General features: G+C 38.0%; 1 protein-coding gene across 1 annotated transcript; it reads left to right on the top strand.

Moving 5' to 3' along the window:
• Window positions 1–362: 362 nt before the first annotated feature.
• Window positions 363–24556, top strand: WDR41 (WD repeat domain 41; the record flags this gene model as incomplete). Its single annotated transcript, XM_082497695.1, has 13 exons — window positions 363–413; window positions 4336–4451; window positions 8620–8668; window positions 10528–10659; window positions 11287–11349; window positions 11811–11922; window positions 13311–13373; window positions 14600–14710; window positions 16008–16192; window positions 19136–19257; window positions 20241–20329; window positions 22136–22269; window positions 24024–24556. 13 exons carry the CDS (start codon window positions 363–365, stop codon window positions 24174–24176), a joined length of 1380 nt encoding a protein of 459 aa, XP_082353821.1. The 3' UTR covers window positions 24177–24556.
• Window positions 24557–25865: the final 1309 nt, after the last annotated feature.

The following is a 25865-nucleotide window of genomic DNA, read 5'->3' as shown; positions in this document are numbered from 1 at the left end:
GCCCACAGGCTAATCCGAACCGGCCTGAGGCTCCCGCCGTCCCCTCATGATCCCCGCCTCACCATCGCCCCCTCACGGCCGCCTCACCGCCGCCCCTCACGGCCCCCGCCTCACCGCCCCCCCCACACAGCGGCCCTCAGCGGCGGTACGGTACCCACTCGGCGTTCGATTGCTTAGGCCCCTTTCGGCCCCGCCCACCGGAGGGCTGCTCACCGCGCGGAGCTCGATTAAGAATGGCTTTCCCTCAGCGAGAGCCCCCGCCCCCGGCCATCCCGCCCAGCCCCCCGTGCAGCGACCGGGCAGGGACCGTCCCGCTGCCGTAGACCAGCCGCCCGTGAGGGGGGACGCAGGTGCCGCTCCCGATGCTGCGGTGGCTGATCGGCGGCGGCCGGGAGCCGCAGGGCCTGGCGGAGGTAAGGCGGCGGGCGGGCGTGGCGGAAGGGGGCAGAGCAGCTCGCGGTGGGAGGCGGGGCCAGGAGAAGCGTTAGGGCCCTTGTTGGGGGCGGGGGGCGTTGTCGCTTCAGTCGGGAGCCACCGGCCGAGCCGAGGGGGGCTGCCCGTGGGGACGGCCGCCCTCATGCAGCGTGGCGCCCACGGAGGGCCATGGGGAGCTTTAGGTCGGGGGGGGGGGGGGGGGGGGGAAGCGAGCTGTGAGCGAGGGGCACGCTGGCGGGGACCTTTCCGTCAGGGTGGGCCCTGCCCTGGGCTCCCCGGAGGAAGGGGCCTTCAGGGCTAGCTCGCAGCCTGTGAGGCTTTCTGGTTGTTACAAAGGGTTACAACCTTCGCTGAAGAGAAAGGGAGGAATGGAAAAAACACACAAACAGCAAAAGCCCCAAGCTGAGCTTACCCGGGAGCTGAAGGGCTCAGGAGCCGTCCCTGTCTGCAGCTCCTCCCTCCTCCCTGTCAGGGTTCCTCCTGCTCGACGCGTCCTGAGCAAGTGGGGTGATGTGTACCTTGCAAGCATATGGAGTCCTGCCTTCGGGATTCCCCAGTCGAAAATGTGAATTATAGGCAGTAGCTTACTAGTTATGGGGCCTACTTATAGTTTATATTACTTTTCTAGCATTCCTTCTCAGTTTCTCATCCATAAAATAAACTAGGCCTATGTAGTGCACTGAACACAGGCATCCTTCCTGTTGCCTTACTCAGAAAGAGTTTTACTGGATTTGAGGGAGAGATTATTGAGATTTTCTTGTCTCTAAGACTCTGCTGAAGTTCTCAACCTGGACTTAGAGTTAATTAACACACTTACTGGGCTCCTTACACTTAGCGTGTTTGTAATCTAGACAAATATGAGGAAGTAAATATTTTTCAGCTGTTGTACATGAACAAGTCATGACCATGTCATGGTTGATTTTGAATACCAGTAGTTACTTTGGTGAAAATTTGAGTCTGTACCAATTTGGAATAATGATGTCTGGGAATGCCTCTGACCTTTGTCATCTGTCAAAATGTTGTTTGTATTGCAGTCATATTTAGCAGGTTTGTGTGCAGTTGTTTTTAAAAGGAAATGGGAAATACACAACAGCTTTCTAACATGCACTAGAAGACTACATTGGTGTGTGTTCCTCTCCAAAATTTAAATTCTGGCTATGGTTTAATTATACTGTGATTTAATAAAGCATGAGCATGAGTCAAGGTTTTGTCCAGTTCCTCCATTCTGCCATTCATAGCTTGGTTAAACCAGATTCACTGGACTTTTGCCATTGCTGCCACTGATTTGCTGAGTGATGGTGATTGTCTTGCTTTTCTGTGGAAAAACTGAATAACAAATATTGATAAGGGTTAGTCCCTAAAATGCTTTGTTTTGGTTTTTTTTTTTTCCTGCATTATGTAGCGTTGTTTCATTTAAAGATCATCTTCATAACCATTAATTCTCTTTGCACTCTTAAATAGGTAAGGAAGCCCATAGCAGTGTGTGGGCTATGGACTTAACGGTATTTGTTTCATGTGCTATGGCTTCAGCCAGTCGTGAAAAGGCTAGATGCATTAGACTGACATTGCACTGGGTGAATAGAGAAAGCCTCTGGCAAAGCTGTCCTAAATTCAAGAAATGTAAATGCCTCCTTACACATTTCCTTTTTTACTTTGGAGTTGAAAATCGTTTAGACTTAAGCTCTTGAATCTCTTCAGTTGATGGCCATGGTGTATGTCTTAAACAGAGTGGCTCTGGTAATGGGAGCAGCCTGACTGCAGTAGCATCACGGTCCATATAAGCTAATTTATCGTGCTCCATATTATATATTACAGATATAAGTATATCTGTATAGTCTTGTATCCATATTTTTAGTGAATTGTTTTTGAGAATCGCACTTTTAAATGCTTCAGATCACAGGGGTTATAGGAAGTTCTGCAGCTGAGATGAATGTTGTGGGTTTTTTTACTGATTATTGTAGCGATGCTTACAGATCCTGCATAAAAACATGCAAATTTGGAATGGATTCCATTAGCATTGACATCTAGCTTTCTCTTCTAAAAACTTGGTGTTTCTACAAGAGAGTTCAATTAGTAGTTTATATCAAAAATAGTTTTCTTCAGAGAAAGAACGCACAAGTAACCCAACACCTTGGTAAATATTAATGAAGATCTGAAGAGAGCATAGCTGCTTGTATGTACTGGGGAAAAACTGGTATTTTGTTGTTATCTATAGTACTTCATAGGCACTGTACCTTTCAATATTCACAGGCATTCTTAGAATTAAGAAAGAGTAAGATTAGACACATTGTTCAAAAGAAGTAGTACTGTCTTGTACTGAATAGGAAGCAACAACAGAATATAGAATTGGTACATTTAATGTTACAAATTCTGACTTTTTCAAAATGGTGTTACAATTGTTTTGTGAATGTATGTTCCTATTAGTAAATAAAAATGGAATTCTTCTGTCTACAGTATTGCTAATGTCATCCGGTGATGCTGAAATTTGCTTAGGATTTGTAGTACTCAGTTTTTTTAAAGGAATGTTTTGATTAGCTTTTGCCAGCTGAACTCCAAGTTTCCCTATTTGTCCAACTTTTCTTTTTAACCATGCAGACTCTACTTGTGTTATTTTAAATGGGAACTGCTATTCTCACATAATTGCATAAAATGAGGAACAGTTGCTTCATGAAATGCATCACATAACACAAAACCAAGATAAAATCACAAGAACTAGCATTTTGACAACCTCTCCATTTTAAAAATAAACACAGATTTCTTACCCTATTTATTAACTTTGTCATTCTTAAATTCTGAAGAATAGTATCATAGTGCCAATATGGAAGTAATAGAAAATAATTTATTATTCCTACAAGAAAATACTGAAGTTTCTGAGGATAATATGTTTGTCTTTCACATACCTGTTATGTATGCTGCATGTTGCACAGTGTTCAGTAATTACTGTTTTACAGTGTAGGTTCTGTTGAAGTCCTCAAGGAAGAGATAGTCCTGGAAGTAAGATGATGTTGACTGTCATGTAAAATAAATCTAGGAGGGGAGTGCTGTCACTGAGTTACTACTGAGCTATTTAGAATTTTTTTTTTTTTAAACAGTGTCTAATAACAAGTTTTTCCAGAATGTGAAGACCTGAAATACAAAAAAAGTTGTCTTCTATTGAAATAAACTGATGTTTGAGATAGCAGAACTGCTGTGCCCTGAAACTGCAGTCCTATGCAATATTTTATTGACCCTGCCTGGTGATCAGCTTGCTCTTAGTGATTGATTATTCTTTTAATTAATAGTTTAGTTGGGGGTAATTGTAGATGCTGTTCTATAAAATGATTAATCATTCTTATGTTTTTTAAGTGGTTTGCTTTGGTATTTTGTGAATAGAGTCCCAAGGAATTATTTATATATTATGTAACAGAATAGCATTTGTTCTTATTTGTTTTAAATATGTCATCTTTATATAGGATTTTAAAATTGAATGGTAGATGAAAGATATGAGAGGTTCACAGACCTCGCAGAAGAGGTGTAATTTAATGAAAAACTGAATGTATGGTGAATTGAGTAATGACGCTGGCTCCACATGACAGTTTATGACTAAACTGGGATTTCATTTTGGTGTATCAGTGATTAAAGCAGTATAAAATGATTTTATTAAACAGAAAATGCTATATTATAATTTAAAATACATGCTATAGAAAGATATTATGTACTTGAAATAATATTACAAAAGAAATTATCTTTTGTAGTGATTTTCATTAAGGCAAAATGATATATCAGAAACGTAATTTAACTTCAAATATAACTACATATTCACACAGGAATTTGGCTGTAGATTGTTAGACATTACAGAGACCTGATGAAAATAATTACATCACTACAAAATAAATTTCATTCCTTTTTTATGAATTTTAGAAATCATCTGTACAGACAATTGGTGAAGAACAAATACAGAATCCTTACACGGAGCTCCTTGTGTTGAAAGGTCATCAAGATATAGTACGATTTCTAGTCCAAATAGATGATTGCAGGTATGAAATTGCATTTCAAATTGTTTCACAGCATCCTTGGCAATACTTCAGAGAATATTTATGAAAATGTACTTAAATTTTTGATCCTCTCTTTTTACTTTTGATGGGGAAAGGCAGGAAAAGCCTGAAGTTAAAGAAGGCAAGGGGTGAACACTCCCTTTTTTTTTGGCTTCTCTTGTAAGTTATACTTTCATGTGAAAAAAGATTGTGATGGAGTTATGTTTCTTGGTACAAATTAATTTGTTTGAAATAAAAGTTTTTAGCTAATTCATCCTGTCTTTTTCAGGCTGTTTCTGGGTTGAATGTTCCCTTCTGTACATGCATACACACACTTTCTCCAGAACAATATGCAGTAGTGTCTACTTCTGTTCTGAGTGAATGCATGTGTTGTATGTTTTTGAATTGAGGACAGCTGTTATTTTACCTTTTGATTCTACCCAAGAATATAGTAGACTGTTACAGATACATCGTAGCAGTTGAACATGACATTCTCAACACTATTGAATATTGCTGTTTCTTTCTTTCTAATCTTTTGTTACACTTTCTTCTGAAACTCCAGTGCTTAGTTTACTTGAGCTTTGGTTAATCAACTTTTTTCTGAACTTCTCAAATTTTGAAATTTTCACCACTTTGTTTGGAATGACTATGTATTAAAATTCAACATATGCTTAATCTTTGCATTACATACCTCCTGCAATTTGATCATGTTCAACTTGCTGTACTTTTTCTTTGAGACATGACAGTTCCTTTATTTCTCTCTTCCAATTTTTAGCTTTGTGAACTCTTTTTTTTATATTCCCTGACAATCTTTATCTATTCTGTTCTTAGTTCCTTGTAGCTAGGTCCAACTTTATTGTGAACTCTGAGGACAAGAGTTATCTAAAATCTGAAAACTGGTTTTGAAGCACAGATGAAGTCACTAGATTTACCATTGTCACCTTGAATTGTGACTGAGGGAATGAATTATGATAGTTATACATTATGACCTGGCTTCTATCCTAGCCTTGTCTGAATTAGCCTTGCATGTTCTCTAATTTAACTTAATGCTGCAAGAGAGGAAATGTTTATCTGCCTTAAAAGTATAGTTGCGAAGCCTTTAGTCAATAATAAGTGTAGTGACTCTAAGCTGATGTGGAGAATTAAATAGAAAACCTTTAGAACTAAGAATGTAAGTAGCAGGCAAGAGTCTGTCTGTTACGGAGCTGTAGTAATTTATATCTTTTATGGATTAGGCACAGAAGGGGATGTCTAGTATATTCATCAATACACTACACAGTTAACTTGGGTAAGAGTTTGGTTTATATCCTTGCAGTGTAGGGTAGGTGTTTTGTGAAGGAAAGTTCTCTCCTTCCCCATGCACGTTAGTCAGGCAGGTGGTCTCTTCCAAATTCAGGATGCCCGCAGAGTCTTATTTTCTAGTAATTTTGTAAATTTATATATATATCTGTAAAAATTTCACAGAAGACTCCATGGAGAATTTTTAGCTTGTCAGTTTTCATTTTTAATGTCATAAATATATATATCAGACAAGTTACATGCATTATCATAACAATTTTTTCTACATTATACCAATCCACCAGAAGACTCATATAAAAATAGAAGAATCTTGTGGGTTTTTTTCCAGTTGTTTTTTTTTTTTTTCCTAGAGAAGTTTTTAAAGTAACCTTTCCTCAAAGTACATTTTTCCCAAAACTCACGGTCAAAAAATGTAATTGGTTATTATAGAAATACCAGAGTATTCTTAGATTGCATGCACTGTCTGATGCAAAGAAATCTTTCACCATTTTGGGCTTCATTGTATGGTAGCAGGTAAATTATTGAAGCTAAACTAATGATCATCAGTGTAAAACTAAAGCCTGGATGGCCGCATTGAAGATAGGTTGGAAAATAGCATATGGAAAAGGAGTAAGTTATATAGCTGGTTAATATTCTGAGAGTTTGAGGAGTTTAATAGAGTCACTTCACTGGTAGTTTCTGGATTGTTAAACAGCTGATAATATTTTTCATTTGATTCTTTTCAGTAAAATTAGTATTGTTACTCAGCTTCTGAAATGTTTTTATTTAGTTTCTGCAGCTTTTCCATTGTGTGCTTTTTGTCAACTACTGTAAGCCAAGTTTCACGCTTCAGGTCTTTAGATAATATCATCTTATTGAGAATTTTGCAGAAGGATTTTCTTGTTTTCTCAGTGGCTCAGCTAAAACCAGTGAGTGGAAAATTTTCTCAGATTGGTTTTTGAAGATACTAAATAAATCCTGTATAAATGTAACAGAAAGCTGGGGTTTTTTTTCTTCTTCTCTCTTGTACTTTTTGAACATGAAGTAAGGGTCATATTGATTGGGAGATCACTAAGGAGGGCTAAGCCTCAGCAAGAGTCTTCCAAAAAATGGACTGAGATAAAATTGCATGTAATACTCTCGCATTTGACACATTAAACTAAACAGAGTTCATAACACATTTTAAGAACAGCCTTTTTTGTTGCTCATTTGACCATTTCTTGCTCCTTCAGGAAACAGACAAGGTTATAGATGATGGTGATCATGACTGGAAAAGAATCAGGTGCCACATGAATCTCTACTTTGGTGAACAGAATGTAACTGTAGGGTAACTGACTCTACAATATACCTTTATATTTAAACAGAAATCCTAGTTAAAGATGAGGGGGAAAATACACAAACACACACTCTGTTGAACTTCTATGTTGACGAATTACACTCACGCCTTCTTTCAAATGCCAGTTTTCTTCCCAGAATTTTGTTTAAGTGGTACACAGCTCCAGTATTACTCAAGAAAGGAATTAGAATTTAAAGGTTTATTGCTGAATTATGAGGGTCTTACTATTTCAAGTTCTTGATGTTGTGACAAAACAGGGTATAACAGAGCTAAAAGGCAACTAAAGGTAAGAAATTAATGTTATCAGAGGTGTCCATGGAAGACTGTTTTTTTTCTTCTCTAATCTTTTTAAAGAAGGGGCTTGATTGGATATAAAATAATGAAGGACATGAAGAAAGTACAGCCTACACTCTACACTTTTTTTTTTTTTTTTTTTTACTATAATAGAATAAAACAGGAGGATATGTGGAAGAAAAAGAGGGGAAAAGCCCTATGGCTTTATGCCTGAAAACTTACTCTGCTAGCAAGTTTCACAAACATTGTAATTGCAAAGAGTCTAAAAGAAAGTACATGTGTATGATTCATGAAACCACTCACAGCTGGTAACGGAAAAAAAAATTCAGAAGTGGTATAACCTCTCTTATTCCTGACTTTCTTGCCCATAGTACAAATCTTAGTCAATTTTCTATATACTAACTGTTTAACTCTTGGTGAAGGCTTAAAACAAAAGAAGAAAGATTAGAAGGTAGGTATATTTGCAAGTAACAACTGAATTCAATATTCTGTGGAAGGTCTTGCTTCTGTTCTAGGCTTTCTTAACTCATAGTACATCTTCACGGGGATACCTGGGATGTGTGCTCCAGCTACAGTAAAACTGTGGTGGTGATAAGGTGCAAATGCAGGCAGGTGGGTGGATCTTCACTCTAGCCTAGGGGAAAAGATTGTATTTAGGTTAGACTTTGTTAATGTGAGATTAACATGCTAATATGAACCTGTTTTTTCCTCATATGGTATGCCTTCCAGCTGGATTTTTAGCAGAAGTCAAATTTAGCACCTTAAATGTGCTCCCTTTGGGAGTTCTTTTAAGCCACAGTTTAAAGTATCATGATAAATACTGGGCTCCTCTGCTCTTAGGTCATATTCAGATGAGTGGTTTGTAACTTGTTAGATGTCTTGCATTCAGCTGGCTGTCATGGTTTGGGCAGACATGGCTCTACTAATACTATTTGGTTTTAGAGTGTGCTGGTTTTTGGTGTGTAAGATTTCGTATTTTTAAACAGGAGAATTGGTTCTGTAGTGTTGGATTCTATTTATAAAGTATGCATTGGAATTCTTAAGCCTTGTTCTTATATTAAGTGTGTGCTGATAAACACCTATTGAAATGTACTGATTTCTGTTTATAAATTGTAGTTGAGATTTATGAATACGTGTTTATTCTTTAAAGCCAGAATCTGATATATCTTGTAAATATTTTTCTTACATAACTGTTTATTGCTTTTCCATTACGTTATATTGAAGGTTTCACAGCTTTTTTTTTAATTTTTTTTTTTATTTCAGGTTTGCATCTGCAGGAGATGATGGAGTCATATTTCTGTGGAATGCTCAGGTTAGCTCTTTTTTGGGGGGTAGCTTGTGTGCTCTGGAGAGGGCAGAAGTTGGGGACAGGAGTTAAAAATGTCTCGTAGTGAAAAAGCAGAATAAATAAGAATTGGTGCAGAGCTGCTCTTTGAAAATGTGGAAGTCGAGGGAGTCTGTCAAATCTTAGTTTACAAAGGAGAGCTAGGAAAGTAAAAGTTGTGTGAACCCAAAAGAACAATAGCTTTAAAATTTAGAATGTTTTGGGAAGACACAGTGATTTTAGAAATTTGAGATGAAATAATGATGTGAAATGCAGGGGTATGAATGAGCTTGTGGCTTTAATTCTTCTTTTAAAATATGTTCGGTGTTCACTGTAAACACTGAAATGTTGATTCAACAATTATGTAGCAATGTCTCAATCCTGCAAAGATTTACATATACTTAAGTGTTAAGTACATTTCAGTGGCTCTATTAGCAATATCTGTTTGTAGTATAACTAGACTAAATGGAGAGCTAACACAAAACTGTACTGGAAGGATACCAAAGTCAAGTCAAAGTTAAACATTTCATGCAGTGCACAAACAAGGCCTAATTGCTTGTTGTGATAAAAATCTTACAACTTTTGAAAGTTGTAAGAAAAGTAAGGTTTTGAAAACCTTACTAAGACATTAGATTTATAATAGAAATAGGGTTCTATAAGTGTGATACCCACTGTTCTGCTCTTCTGCTTTGTGTCTAAGTATCACTGACAATTGTAGGGAAGGGATAAGCATTAGAGCTATATTAAGGAGTGCTAGTATATAAGTTAGATTGTTCAATAGGAAGTCTAAAAGGGAAATATACTGTGCTGTCTAAATTGTGAGTGTCAAACATTCAGATTAAGGAAGAAAGAAATCTCAGACTGCAAACTTTTTTGGAAACCTGAAAAATTTATGTGACATTTATGATGGTGTAATTTTAAAATATGCAAGGGGGAACTTGAGACTTTTGCTGTCTTTTGAGCAGTTTCAGATGGTGCTTTGCTATTGTTGAAAGCCTTTTATAATTCCGATAATTTGGAAAAGGAAATTGTTTTTGAGTATTCAAAACCATGTATATGAGTATATATACTCAGCGTTCTGAGCAGTTTGTGAATGTAAAACTTGTTTAGATATCCAGCTTAGGAGCTGAGTTCCATTTTGTACTTCTGTAAGATTTTTATTATGTTTTTGTTAAAGCAAATATTTTGTAGTTTTAATTTAAAAACTTAACCCACAAGTGTAAAGAGATGTACAGTTATAACTACCCAGGATTTTAATTGCATGTTTAAAATGCCAGTATGCTTCTGCCTGTTTGTTTGAAGGGTTTTGCATTCTGACTAAACAAAGCAGAGGTAGCTGCTATAGATATACCAGCTATAGATAATGTTCGTACTAAATAAAGTGATCAGGGAATTGGCAGTACTATGTTTGCCAAAAATACAGGTCAAGTTTTTCTAATCCTTAAAATAAAAAAAATCCACCTTTTTCAATAGAGGGCTTGTCAACAAATCTGAATTATGCTAGTATCCATTAAAAAGGGTGAATGACCAATATTTGCATTAAAATGAAATTAATTTATTGGAGAACTTTAGTTCTTAAGGGCTTTTAGAGTTGTGTTTTTTTTTTTTTTTACCCTTAGAGTAATTTTTATTATGTACTACTCCCTTACACGTAATATGTTATTTAATTCTGGGTAAGATCTTGGACAGTATTGAAGGTAGTAAGAAGTAAATCCATACATTTCTTAAGAAAGGGAGATTTTAGACTCAGAATTCTTGCTTTCAAAAGCAATTTGGTACCTATTTTGTATGCTAGAGTAGGCATTTTCCAAATTTTAGCCTTGGTTTTCCATGTTTTTATTTTTCAGACTGGAGAAAAACTTTTTGAACTTCATGGACACACACACAAAATTACAGCTATAGCACCATTTTCTTCGTCAGATGCTTCTGAAGAGAAAAAACACTTGATTTTAACAGCATCAGCTGATAGAACAGTTATTGTATCCTTAAATCTGGAGAGGATTCAAATTTCTATGGGCTTTTTGGTGGCTTTTACTTTTAAAGGTAACACTGAGACAAGCTGCAGGTTGTTTAAATTTATTGGCTGATAATACCCAGTAGGTATAATTGGATTACACTAGGATTTTACTAGTTATTGCTCGTAAGAAGATGCAATCATTGCTACAAAAATGAATCCATATTATTAATATGTCGTTTTGGCCAAATATTAAAAAGATAATCAGGGTTTAGAAGACTGAGTCACATAGAATCATAGAATTGTCTAGGTTGGAAGAGACCCTTGGGATCATCGAGTCCAACCATCTACCCTACTCTATAAAGTTCTTCCCTACACTATATCCCCAAACACCACATCCAAACGTCTCTTAAACCCATCCAGGGATGGTGACTCAACCACCTCCCTGGGCAGTCTATTCCAATGCCCGGCCACCCTTTCTGTGAAAAATTCTTTCCTAATGTTCAGTCTAAACCTACCCTGTTGGAGCTTGAAGCCGTTCCCCATGCAGGTCTCTGCATACCTATTTCCCAGTCTGTCATTTAGTTACAAACATAGGAGTTATAAATACAATATATAAAACCCTTTTGTTTTCCTTAATGAATAAAGTCAGGTTTGGGACTGCAGTAGTGGGAGACAGGTTCAGAAAGTGTCGTGTTTCCATTCTACTGTAAAGGTAAGCTGAGGAAACCCTAGGTATGTCTGTTGTTTTGTTATATGTAAGAATCTATTATGTATGGCTCATGGGCCATATGGGCAGTTGTGTTAAAATGAACAGCAGTGTTTGGTTTAACAACAGGTACGTAATGAGTGGCTGAGATGTGGGCAGAATTCTTAATTTATTTTTGGAACTCTTAACGCCTTGATTTTCTTTTTGAAAGGATGTAGAACCAAGGTCATTTTATGGCTTGGCTTTGTCACTGTGTTGGAAAAGGCAATCCAAAATCAGTTTTTGCATTGTTGATGGAAAAATGTAACATATAGCATGTAATTAAATCTGTATTTCTCAGGAAAGTGACACCTTAATACTGTATTTCATTACTTACAGCTTTATCTAGCTAAAGCTCTTGATCATTTCACTGAAAAATTCCCTGAAGAACTTTTGCAGGGGACATATATCTGATTTTTGTTCTGCAGTGTTTGACAGTTCTTCAAAGACTGGATGTATGGTTGTCTGGAGGGAGTGATCTATGTGTTTGGAACCGAAAATTAGATCTCTTGTGTAAGACCAGTCATCTTACTGATGCAGGTAAAAATGTAAATGACTCATTATAGCTGTTAAAGTGCAAGTAAAATGGATCTGTATAATGATGCAAAACCAACTTGGCAAATTCTCTTTAATTCTAATGATAACATTATGTATTAGAGTCACTCTCTATTTTTTTAAATGTCAGACTTAATCGTTTCAGAATTAAGACTGCTTTTAATCTCCTGTGCTGTATGAATTTTAGAATAAGTCAAATCTCAGTAACTGTACCTTAGCTTGAACTTACAGGGCTAGACCTTGGATGGTGATTTGTACATGTTCGCTGTAATGTGGACCAGATCCTTTGGCTGGCTTTCTCTATGAACGAGTGGGAGTTTTATTATTCCTACGTAAAGCTTTGTAGTAGTAGGGTGGTAAAGATTTCTTTTTATTTTGAGGAATCAGTACTTTTGCTGTAGAAAATGCAGGTTTTGATAGAAATACAGTAAACGTAATCAGATCTTAATGTCAGTTGTGCTTTTCTATTCATAAGCTTAAATATTATCTGTCCATGCAAAGAAAATTGTTGCATATTATTGCCATACTTTACAAAGATACCTACAAAACTGTGAATCAAATTCAAAGTTGGAAATAATGTTTTCCTTATTTTTGTCATAAAATGGAATAGTGGTAGGCAAAACCTTCTGAATCTTTGAGGATATTAATACTTCTTCTGGTTCAGTATGAAATATCATGCCACATACCAGTTGGAAGTGGTGCTGCAGTGCTTAGAGTGAGGTGCTATTGAAACTTTTGTACGAGGGGTCAGTGGGATATGCAGCATGGGCTCTTTCTTCCCTCCTAATCTCTTGCTTCCTTAGTGGGGAAAGTAACAGATTGCTTATTCCTTGGGGAATTTTCCTTTAATGGTGTGGCAGCACAGGGGGGGGGAATTCTGTGCACGATGAAGGCAGAGTAACAGCAAGCTGGACATTTTATCTTGTGCCCTATTCTTCAGATGGCTCTGCACAATATTTTCATATCATGCATACTTTGGTAGTATGAGTATCTAATAACTTTGGTACTGCATATGTTTAGAGTCTCAATAATTACCACAGTGTCCATAATGTTTATGTGCTAAAGCTGGACAATATCTTAACTGTATTGAGAATAAAAGGGTTATTTATTATCAGCTTCACTTCAAGTTTGACATTGACAGTTCTGTTTGACTCAGGACCAAAATTCCTGACTCTACCTCCATCTGAGGTAGTCTGTTCATGTCCAATGCTGTTTAACTTTCACTTCAAGCAATATGCTTTTATTTTGATAGTAACTTCTAAGTGGAAGGAAGATTATGGAGAACTTATTAATAAAGGAATTAGCAGTTTCCTGTGTTTTTTTTGTGGCCAATGAATATCCTTTTGTCCTTTATCTCCTGTATTTTTTCAAAGGTATCAGTGCTTTGGTTGAATTGCCTAAAAATTGTGTTGCAGCAGCTGTTGGCAAAGAGCTAAGTGAGTATGTTGTGTTTCTGTTAAGTGTTCATGTTCCCATATAACAGCTGCTTATCAGAGTAATGTGTAAAGAGCATGCTGCTGGAATTGTATAGGAAAAGTAAATGTTATTAGAGTGTGGTTACCAACCTTCTTCCTTTTTCCCTTATTTGACAAAGAGGCAGACAACACTAATCTCATTCAGGAATTTTGTTGAGATCTGCATGACAAAACTTTTCTGTATTCTTTGTTATTACTGTTATTGCCACCTGTACAGATCTGACTGGTGATCTACATTTGTCCTTCTGGAGAAGGTCTGGAATTCATTATCTGAGCTGTCAAATATTAGGCTTGTCTAGCACCTCCTTATCCCAAGATCAGGAGTCTGAGATATTGCTGATCTCATTATACTGTCCAAAGTTATAATGAGACAATGTGATGGTTTCTGTTGCTCACTTGGATACAGGATTTTCTATGTATGCAAACGGTAAATCATCAGTTATCTGTCAGTGGAAAGTCTTTTAAATAAGTTTGTTGTATAGAATTATTGAAATTTCAAAATATGGAAAAAAAATCCAGGAGAAAAATTAGAGCACTGAATGTGCAAAACAACAGGCTTTGCTCAATATGTTTAAACACTTAGCTGAAAAATAGCAATCTGATATTCTGATCAAAGAATCAGGAGCAAATTAAAAGTAGTCATTTTGTGTTTCAACATTGGTATACAATGTCAACTTCTATCTGAATTTCCCACAGTTCTTTTGTAGTGCTCTTGAGATATCATAAAAGAAATTCTAAGACTGGTTAAAATTAAGTCTTAATTTCTGGCCATCTTGATTGCCTTACCAGAGAAAATAATATGCTTTGGAATAATAGTTTTCAGTCAGATAAGCCTGTAAGAAAGATGTTCCGATTTCCGTTTACTTATCCATAAAGACGTCTAATACTTTTCACTTCTGCTTTCTGCAACTTCTGGTGTTGACTGATTCTCTGAATTTCAGAGTTACTGTGCTGAAATGTTCTATCCTATAGCTGCGGTAGTAAGAGCCCTTAATAATAACACTGAAATGATGTGTTCCCATTTTTTTGGTGTTATGAGTGGTCATAAGTGGCTTTGCACATCTTGTACTGTCTCATAATGTTTTAGTTTGAGTCTTTCTGAAAATGATGTGTTTTATTTAACCATAGCTACATTTTATTCTGAATGATAAAGCTTATTTAGACAATTTCTTTCTCTATCTTTGAAGTAATTTTTAGGCTGATTGCTTCTAATGATGGGTCTGAAGGTTGGAATGTCCTTGAAATAAAACGCCTTGTTGACCATAAGGATAACATTTTGTCATTGGTCAGTGTCAATGGTAAGAGTAATTTTATAATGTTACTAGTTTTGTTAGTTACTAGCAGGATATTTCAACTATGGAGTTTTTATTGGGACCAAACTTTTAACTGGAGTGAAACTTCCTAAGTAGTAGACGTACCTTCCTGTGTAGCTGCAAAGGTAGTGAAATAATGGCTTTATTTATGCATTAACAGTGAAATGAAACCAGGCAGGTGATGATGTAGAAAAGGCACAAAAGAGGCAATGCCATTGATGGGAATGGAACTCTGAGTCTTCTTCCTGTTGGGAAAGTTTAAAATGCTATTTTTTTCTTGCTCCTTCTGATTCTTAAAATGGAATATACAATGCCACATCCTTTGTAGTTGTAGTCCCAAGGTAACTGAAAATCCTGTATATGCAAGTGTGGGCCTGCATATAGATCCATTATTTAGAGGCTCTGGAGGATGATGCAATCTCTGCTTTTCATTAGGGCAATACTGAGCTATTACCTGCAATTCTGTCTACTCTGCTACAGGTAACAGTAAACTCTTCTACTTTGTTCTTCCCTGTCTTTTTTTTTTTTTTTTTTTTTTTTTGAGCACCCCCAGAGCCCAGGACAAGTTATTCCTGGTGTGACAGAGAGTATATTTGTCCTTGGGCTTATTTGTGTCAGCCTGGTTGACACAAAGGGTCTGTGAGCCAGAGGTAACAAGAAGGTAGAAAGAAGAAAACTTGGATTCTATGGTAGTTGTTTCTGGTTGCCATTATTTTCTCCTTTTTGATTCTGAAGGGGAAGCAATATTGGTCTTAAAAAGACAATATGCTACCTCCATTAAGTATTGTTGAAGCAGTTCCTTTCCACGTATGATTAAAAAATTCATGAGCAGCTGCCTCAATCTTGTCATTAACTCATCCATTTAATTTTTGACTAATATTTTTGTTTATGGCAAAGACATACTTCGCTATGTCTGAGGAGCGCTGGTACACCTACTTGTCCAAGGAATAGAAGGGTTTTGTATATAGGCAACAAATGAATTTCAAATATTTGTACATACTGCTGGTGGTGGTCCTTGCCTTTGCTACACTGTGCACTGTGGTGGGTGAATGTTCTCCTTCCTAGTTTTAATTTTACAGGAGAGAGATCATCACCTGTGGCTCATCTGAGCTATGCTGGGTAATCAAAATGAGTATTTACTCAAAGGGAAAGTTTGTTGTCCAGTCAGTTATGTACTGCACATTCTACCTAGCTTCACTCAAAAATGGGTTGTAACTTTGTGTGAAACGGATATTTTTTTTACATCATGTGATTTCTACGTGTGTTTTTTTTCTCCATCTAGACTTAACTTTTGTGACAGGTTCTCACGTGGGTGAGTTAATAGTTTGGGATGCACTTGACTGGACAAAGCAGGCATCTGAGTGCAACTTCTGGGACTCCTCTGTCCATCCAGATGTACAGCCAGAAATAAAGTTATCCCAAAGCCCAAACGAAACTTCAGTTCAACACTTAACATCTGATGAGGAGGTAAAAAGCTTTAAAAAGAATAAACTACTTCAAGTGAGCTAGCATGACCTTACCACAGAAGGCAAAGTGTTTTGTGTTTTCAGTTTACTTGTTTTAATGAGAGTCATCTTTAAAATGTGCACAGCTATTTTTATACAGTCAACAGCTTTTATATAAAATTTTGGTCACTGAGCTAACTGAAGGTTATAATATATTGATGGTATGGGAACTAGCATAATGTACTGTCACAACAGCATTTCTTTTTGACTGACAAAGATTTATTAGTTGTTTACAGTACCACTAGAGAAAAACAAACAGGAGGTGTGTTTTTGATGGCATGTATCTTTCACATTCCATGGTTCTGGAGTTGCAGTTTCTGCAATAATGCACCTCTTGAACAGTATAGCTGAGAGTACTATGAAGTGAATGAAAGAATAGGCATATGTCTATGCTCAGTAGTAAATAAATGTTGCTGCTTCTGTTCAGATGGGCTATACTCCATAGTAAAGAGCACTAACATGGGTCCAAATCGAGTCTACTGTAATCATGCTTTTAAGGTAATACTGGAGTTCTTTGTCAGAATACTCAGGCAGAATCCAGTTATTGTTCAGGAAACACTAAAAATCCTCAGGTTGTTATTTACTTTTGTGAAATGTTACTGTTAGTAGCAAAACAAAAGATGTTTCATAGATTGGGTACAGTGGGATTCTGTTTTGGGTCATGTAGGTTCATTGCTGGGGAATGATTAAGAAAGGGATTCCTGGAAATGAATTCAGTGATATGAGCTCTAACAAACTAAAAACTGTGGAAAAGCTTGAATGCAGGCTGAGGGTCAAGTAATCATCTGATGCATTTGTCTGTCTGTGAAAAGAACATTCCTAAAACACTGGAGAGAGAAACATTATGGGGGGGTGGGTGTGGGGGAAAGGAAATGTAGTTGTCTCTAAAGGTAGGATTTACAGTGGTTTTGTTGTGGGTGCTTAGTTCTAGAAGGACCAAAAAGCCAATCCTGTTTAGGAGAAGTTCTATGATTTGGCTTCAAAACATTTTGATTCCCTGCTTGAAAGCTACACAAGATGTGTTTTAAGGGAGGGGAAAATCATTTTGGGAAGTTCAGAAGTAGTTAAAACACTGAATGTGGAATCTGAGGCTGCTGACACTTTCTTCCATTCATGGAACTGAACTAAAAAATTGCTGCAAAATTTTATTTATTGTGAGACTTTGGAGTGGTGGGAAGAAAAGATGGTTCTAATGTTACATCCGGAAATAGAAGGTGCTTTTAGGGCGGAGCTGTCTGTATTATAAAGTTGCTACTTAGAAAGTGGTGAAGAACAGTATTCCTACAATTCCTACTTTGTCACTTGCTATCTAAAAGCAGAACGCTCTTCATGTTTAAAAAAAAAAAAAAAAAATTGGTGTTTTCTCTCTTAGGAACTTTTTCAGCAGGCTTGGTAGGCAGGCAGTTGGAGAAGATGCACTTGTCTAGTTTGATACTGAGCTTGTAGGTAAAATATAATTCAGAAACAAATGGGATGGTTAAGGTTTTGCAATACTAGGAAACAGTGCTAAGGAATGCATCTGCTGTCCTGATACTTGTGTGTAACTTGCCTGTTAAGGTAGGTGTACAGTTTATGCTTCATTACCTGTTATTTTCTTGGGGTTTGAGATGACCAGGGTTTTGCTGGGTCTGGTGTAAGGGGCGGGGGGGGAAGTGATCTGTGAAGAGCATCTTTTGCAAAGCTATAAGACTGTATGAAACTCAAGAGCCTGTCTCAAGGTGAAGACTGTAAGGGAGAAAAGGCTGAGATATAGAAGTGGAAGAATGATATGGAAGGCCATTGAACTGAGCCTCACACAATACTAGGAGAATAATAAAAATGTGCTCAGTGGTTTTTCCTTGGTTTGGTAGAGTGCTATCAGAAATCTGAGCTTAGTTTCAGAGCTATTAGAGCTCCCACCACAGATGTGCATCAGAAAAAAAGCAACCAAAACCAAGAGAAAACCCAGCAAAAACCTGTACAAAGAGTTTTGAACAGTGTCAAAACACCATTGAATATATGTAGGAAATCCTAGTCAAAGACACTGGGTTACTGGTTTTACAAAATGTTGATAAGTGTATAGTGTGAACTGCTTATACACATTAATGTTTGGGCTTTGTAAATGGAAGCAGGCCATTCAGGGAAAAGATCCAGCATGTATGTTCAAAACACTGAATATGTACTGAATGGAAGCATTTTGCACTCCTCTGTTTGGTACCAAATATTTATCATGTGTACATGCACACACTTGTCCCCTCTAAAATCATTACAAGTCATGAGAGGGTCCAGGTCTAATGATCTGTAAACTGTTTGTGGCTTCATAGGGCCGTGATAGTTATGAGATGGAATCCTTGCACTCTTCTGAAGAAGACTGTAGAATGCAAAATGGTTCCAGATCTTTTTACACAGTATTGTGTAATACCATTCTGAGACAGAGTTCCTTTTCTACGCTTAGTAGAGCCCAAATGCTCGAGCAAGACCTCTTTGTGCAGCTTCAGTTAAATTAAAAAGAAAAAAAGGCAAAAATGCAAACCAGCTTCCTGTATTCTCAGTCTTTCTTGATAAAACAAGAGTTTGTCAAAACACAGAGCATTATTTTAGTGTAAGAACATAAATGTTTAATTACAGAAGTGTGTTGATTTGTTGGTGTCCTTGGTTTCCACTGAGACTGTAAGGTACAGTAAAATACAGAAGTGAAACAGCTGCTTAGAGTATAGGAGGACATTTCTCCTTTCCTCCAAAAAATCAATTTTTTTTCTGTAACTTGTTGATTCTGTATCTTTGGGATAAAGCAGTAACACGAGGACAGAAACAAGCTAGATAATGTGGGATAGATGATGTCATAGTACCACTGGAAATCCATTACATGCAGGGTGATCTTTTGGTATCTGTTTCTGTAAGTTGTTCCATTGAATTTTCTTTCCAGTGTGTGTTTGCTGCTGTTGGGAAAGGCATATACGTATATAATCTTCAAATGAAGCGTGTGATTGCCTGCCAGAGAACTGCTCATGACTCCTCTGTACTGCACATTGAGAAGCTTCCAAACAGGTATGAGTCACAGTACATTTTGTTAATGCAGTAAAGAAATGCGCAACTTGGGAGGATGGCTAGAGACAGTCTGCAAAGCTACATCTAATTTCTAGGGCAGGGACTTGATCTTTAGTTTGATCAGCTTTTATTGGATAGAGCTTGTTGATCTGATTTTTGAAAATGCAGCATTGTAATTCAATGTGAAAAAACTATAATCCAGTATGCTTGATGCCCAGGCTCAAGGTAAAATATCTTGGCTGTTTTCAAAATCAGGCTTGATAAAGCACTTTTGTCTACATTGTGAAAATATAGCTTAATGGTATTTTACTTCTATAAAGCAAAGGCCTATGGAATATTCAGTAAATATTTTTTGCTAAATATTTCATAACAGTTGAAATGTTTTAACAAAAAATGACAACTTCCAGCCTTTGTTCATTAGTGCTGAATTTCTAGCTGGAACTTATTTTGACAGCCAAGTTGGACAGTATGCTACATACATGTAATCTGATAGTTGTGTTGTTAGATCCCTTTATACCCTTTTTCAATGGAGCAAGTCTGTCAGAAGATAAAAATTAGGGCCTTGATCTTGTAAATGCGTGTGCTATACTAAACATGTAATGAAAAGGAGTATCTTTCCTTTTGTTTTTTTTTCCATAAGAAAAAATACTTTTTTGCTTAATGAAAGTAAGCTTACGGAAGCCAGTTAGTGCAACTGTGTTTGCAGAGTCTAGACTTGTTATTTTTTGTTTTACAGAGTGGTATGCTTTTAAAATGTATTGAAAATGTGTATTTTTCCACCTATTTTGCAAGTCCGTTTTAGTTTGTCCTTCTACAGAAGCACCTTGTTTTGTATGGAACATCTGGATATTCTGCTACATTTGAGAGTTCTAGCAAACTTGTGTAGAACCTGAGGCACTTGCTGTCTATTCTATAGAAACATCACAAGGTGACTTACACAGATAAGTATCCATGCTAGTGTTGCTTACCGACTGTTTTTACAGGCAGCTGATCTCCTGTTCAGAAGATGGCAGTGTGCGCATTTGGGAGCTCCGAGAAAAGCAGCAGCTGCCAGCTGAACCGGTTCCAACAGGTTTGCTAGTAGTAGGGGGTGAAAAGAACATTTAAAAGGATAACGGGAAACCCAGTATTCACCATATAGGAATAGAGAACCTTACAGGCTTTGTAAGAAGAGATAATGTCTTGTGTTCAACCAACTGATGACAGGTGAGGGGGGAACTGAAGAAGGTAAGGGTGTATGAGCCTTCCAAGATCTGATATGGGAAGTTAGAAGGTCCAGCTGAAGCAGTTCTGTGCCTTAAAGCTTATTTAGGGTTTACAGTTGTATTAGGTCGTTTAACAAAAAATTATGACCTCTCCTGACAAACCTTGACCCGCTGCTTCTTGTACTGAATAGTGCTGGATCCTCTACCATGCAAGAGTAAATAGTTGCAGGACCTTGTGAAGAAAGCTAAAGAGAAGCTTGCAGATGAGCAGCTGGCACAAAAAAATGTGTTTTCCACATCTCCTCCTTGAACTTGGAATGACATTGGGACTCACTTTGAGGCTGTATCTAACCTCTCCTGCATACTACCTCTGGGTGTTGCAGTCCTCAGGGCTAGTTGCTAGTGTTTTAGGAAGTATTTTCCCTAATTACAGACATTGCCTGTGTAGAGCTTGCTGCTCTTTGACCAGGCCAGCAGCTTCCTTGGGCGCTGGGAGTTGTGGTCTTGGGCAGGTGCTCTGGACAATATAATTAGTGTTAGGGACTGGGAACAGTAATGAGCTGTTACTCTGTCTTGTAGGAATTTTTTTTATTCAAGCTGTGAATAAGTTTCTTGATGTATCTTGTCTACCTGGCTCTTCACCTGTTGATGGTAGTTTTTGCAAATATGTTTTTGCTGCCAGAGTTGGTTTAGAAACACTTTTTCAGGAGTGTTCTGGCTTCAGTATTGCTGGTGACAGCTGATCTACACAGTTCTGCTTTTTACTGTGTCAGGTGGTATTGGTTTCACATTGGAAATTTGTAACATCTATGATTGCAGAACTTTGAAAGAAACCACATGCAATAGTGAGATAGGTGGATGGCTGTTCATTTGCTCTGTTGTTATTCTGAGGAATCCCCTGAGTAGTTCGTCTCTCCAGTTATTTCCCTTGCATCAGGGCCATGGCCTAGCACGCTTCTTGGTTTGTGTGCTGATGGGGCTGAGGAAAGGGTCATGAAGAAAGTCTGAAATGCATTGTGCACAGAACCCAACTTTCTTACTTCTCTCAGTATTATTACACAGTTCTTCTGGAGGCTGTGGTACAGATGTGTATTTTCTTGCTATCTAAATGGAACACATAGAGTAGTATCTTTACACTCTAGTTCGGCTGATAGTTGTAAATCTGAAAAAGAAAGCCAGTAGGTGATATAGAACCAGGCAATTCAGCATCAGAAACTTGCTTGTTACCTGTATGTCAGCACTCTAATGCCTTAGTGCGGGACACACAGAGGAGAGACTAGCACCCCATTTCTTTCCTGTTTGAACAAGTAACAGTTTAGGAAGACAGAGGAAAGGTAAACATTGTTGTCCTGTGTCTGCCTTTGCTGTTCAGTTAGTTCATTTAGGCAGTCCTTGGATTTGTTGCTAATTCTGTATATTGTCTCATCCAGGTGAGTAATACAACACATTTGCTAAATTATGTCTAATAAGGACAACAAACAAAGTAGCTATGTTTCCTTCCCCTCTCAAGATGAATAGTCCAGATGTGGAAACACTGTTCAGTACAGTCCTTCTGTCATTTTGCCATGCAGGCTGTCCTGCTTTTAGATTTTAAGTGACTCCTGTAGTTCTCTCTTTAGCTAGAGGAAATAAATGACATTTGTGATTTTTGCCAAAACAATTTTTTTTTCCAGGGTTTTTCAACATGTGGGGATTTGGAAGGGCAAATAAGCAGGCAAACCAAGCTGCTAAGAAGATGCAGGAGAATACACCTGTGTATTTCTTGGAGCTGGTGGGTGATTTGATTGGTCATTCATCAGCTGTGCAGGTAGGTCAGCTTCAGTTAAGAATGAGAAAAAGTGAATTTCATTTACTAATTTAATTTAATTTTGGCAGTGTTTCCTAAACAGCTGTAGATGCCTGACTCTGGAGGCTGGGAGCACATTGATTGTGTGGTATATTTACTGCAGTGTGAAAACAATACTAGATACTGACTTAAAGGTCTAGTGAGAACTCACTCACTGATGTCACAGGATTGTATGTGCAGATATGTACACACTACAGATAATCTGGTGGGGTATTGAATTTCTTTGTAGACTGCAAACAATACAGCTTGGAACTGTGTGTTTGTTCCAGATTTCATCTTAAGTTTGCGATCAAAACAAGGGCTCATATAAAACAAAACCCATTCAGGAATTCCTTAGTCTTCTATGCTGTGAGCCTTAAGGAGGTCTTTTTAATTTTAAATTAGGTACCATGCTGTGCTTCTGTCTGCCTAGTAGAGTATGTTTTTGTTTTAAATGATGTTTTCCCTCCGCACCTTTCTGTGTTTGACAAACCTATTGGAGTAACAAATCACTTTCTTGGAGTGGACTTCTATACACATTCTTGGGAGGAGCAGGGGGAGGGGCAGGTAAAGAGGAGCGGTGTGGTTCTGGAGTAGTTTTGCTCATGAGTATTCATGAGACTGACTGGATTTCAAAACTGCTGCTGCCAAAAGCTGAAAGGTTTTCACTAACGGCTAAGGTAAACCTTTCTGCTACAGGGATTTCTGCAAGGCTTTCTGTCCCTTGCTGCCATTTTTCTTTCTGAAAAACTGTTGAAAGAGGCCCTGTTGTCAGTATGGAAAGTTGCTATCTAAGAAAGAGGATGTGATGTGTAATTCAGGAAGAGGCACAGCAAAAGTCAGAGGCACATGTTGGGTCTTTGCTGGGATGCTGCACAGCCAAGGAGTAACTGAGATGATGGTGGATGTGATTTCCTGCAACGTTCTACATATGGAAAATTTGATTTTTGAACTCTGGGCAGACTGGAGCACTTGAGTCTGGAAATGCTGAGTATTGTTGAAATGTGATGATCAAAGATGTGGGCTCGGCCAGAGTATTTCTGCTGGAACTGCATAGCTAGTAAGTGGCTCTTCCCAGAGCAGGTAGGCTGTAGCACAGTCCTTGGCCTGAATGCTTCTGCTGGGCAGATCCCTTCAACAAGCTGAAGAGTCAGGACTCTGCAAGCATGCCATAGTGGCACCATGTGACCTGGTTCCATTGGCTGTTGTGTTGAACAGCAATTAGTGGCTAATTTTAGGCAGTCTTGTGGAAGTCTCCGAAGTCGGCATGACTACATGACTTGTCAGCTCCATTGCTCTTGCAAAATCCCTTCCAGGCCTGCTGATGGTAGCCTGTGGTGTTGTGTGGGAAGGGGACAGTGTACCCAAGTGAACAGAATAGTGTCTTCTATTCCTAAGAAACCAGCAGATCAAAGTTTGTGCAAGGGACTCTTCTACTGCTGACTTGGAACAAGTTTCTTCAATGTTCTGTACCTTGGCTTCCTTATATTTAAGGCTTTACTGCTTTTTCGAAACTGAGATCTTTCAGTGGGAAGTACTGTTTAAGAGTTTTTTTCATGTGGGGATTTTATGACATCTCAAACATCTAGAAAGTATACATGATAATTTTGCATACCGATTTTCAAGCAGAACCATTTCAGACACATGTATTTGTTTAGTCCAGCTGTACATTGAACATTTAAGCAAGCTGATGATCTCATGTGAGCATCATGGTAATAGTAACTGTTTCATTGCAGATGTTCCTGTACTTTGGTGAACTTGGACTGGCTACATGCTCTGCTGACCACCTCATTATTTTGTGGAAGGATGGTGAACGAGAATCTAGACTCCGCAGTTTAACACTATTTCAAAAATTGGCGCAAAATGGTGATTTGCAGCTCAAGTTTTAAATTGCTCGATTACGGGCTACATATGTATAAACTGGATGTGTGTTAAATGTGAGAGTGAAGGAAAGTGTGAGCTACTGGGAATGTGACTACCATTAAGGTTTACACTTAATGTCATGTATTATATAGGGGTTTCTTATTGATTGTAGCTACTCTTCTCAAAGGAGTATTTTGCATGTTGAAACTTTTGGCTTACTCTGTCAGCCGAAATGGTGTTCTCTTGAAAGACTGAAGATAATGGTGACTCATGTATTAGTTTCTAATATTGCTCTTAATCTTTAAAAATATCATGGGTGGATATCAAAATTAAGAATTGTGAAAATCCTTAGACGGATGATAACTGAAGCACCTGTTTCCACAGTGGGGGGCATTCCACAGTGTTATGTGCAGAAAGAAGGCACAGAGAAAAAAATCTCAGGCTTCTTGCTTTATGTAACTTATTTCTTGAAGCTAAACTTCAGTCACTGATGGCTCAGACTTATGTATCTACAAAAACTCCAAAAGAAACAGTTCTCAGATAGAATTTTTGCATTTGAAGTTACTATCCTGCAGCAAGGGTAAGAGCAAGAAAGAAAAGTAGGTAATACCAGTTTGTCAGGTTTTAATTTTTGGCAAAGCAAGGTGTATAGATACTTCTTGCTTGCAGTAGCTGCAGTTTTAGTGTGGGTGAATCTACACTACTGGAGTTTATAAGGCACCATTACCATGTGTAGCATAAAGTGTGATTGGTTTAGCTCAGTCTTTCCATAGTGCATTCATCAGATTAGTTTGTACCTAATAAAACCATGTATTTTCTGGATGTAAAATACTTTCTTACGTAATCATAGTTGATGTATTCAGTACTAGCAAAACACTTCTGCTAGGTGAATACTAAATTCTCAGCTGAAGTTTGACTGTAGAGAAATCAGCACCAAGTTTGTAAGGATAAATAGTATTTTAGAGTTTAAAAATAAAAAGCCTCTAAGTACACAATGCCTTTTTCAAATCCGAGATAGCAGCAGTAATCTGCAAGCTAAACAGAAGTAGGAAAAAACCCCAAACTAAAACAAAAGCCACAAACCAAAGCAACAAAAACCGAAAAGCAAAAGCAAAAAAATGGCAAAGTTAAACTCAGAACTGGTACAAAGAAATTGGGAGAGAGGATGAGATAATGAGTGGTGAGTTACCATGTGAACAGAGAAGAGCTAGGGAAGGGGGTAGTTTTGGAACTTTGTGGTCATAAAGCCATGTAGAAGAGGGTGCCGCTGTCCTCAGGTCTACTCAGAACATCCAGCACTTAAACAGTTCAGGAGTGAGTCTCATGCAACTTTTCAGTGCCATCTCTTCCCTTTGAATTGATGAGAACTGTTTTCAGTACAGGAGACTATAGGGCTGTAATTCCAGACTTCAGATCCAGCAGCTGCAGTAAGTGCAATTAAAACAATGGGTTTAGCAGATCCTGACAAGCAGAAGCAAAAGGAGGAAGCTCTAGCTTCCTAGAAGAAACCAAGGAGCCTTTTAGACTTGCTTCCCCCAGCCCTCGTGGGTACTTGCCTTCCCCCTACGTCTCAGAAGCCAAGCTTTGCCTCTTGGCTCACTCTTCCCTGGAAGGCAGGGTGAAGGGAGAGTAAAATGAGGGTTGTGGTAGACAGTAAATTATCCATGGCCCAGCAACGTGCCCTCGTTGCCAAAAAGGCCAATGGAATCCTGGGC

This window comes from Vanellus vanellus (assembly GCF_965231255.1).
Source record: "Vanellus vanellus genome assembly, chromosome: Z".
NCBI lineage: Eukaryota > Metazoa > Chordata > Aves > Charadriiformes > Charadriidae > Vanellus > Vanellus vanellus.
The sequence above is the reverse complement of the archived record's forward strand: the minus strand, read 5'-3'. Positions and strand labels throughout refer to the sequence as shown.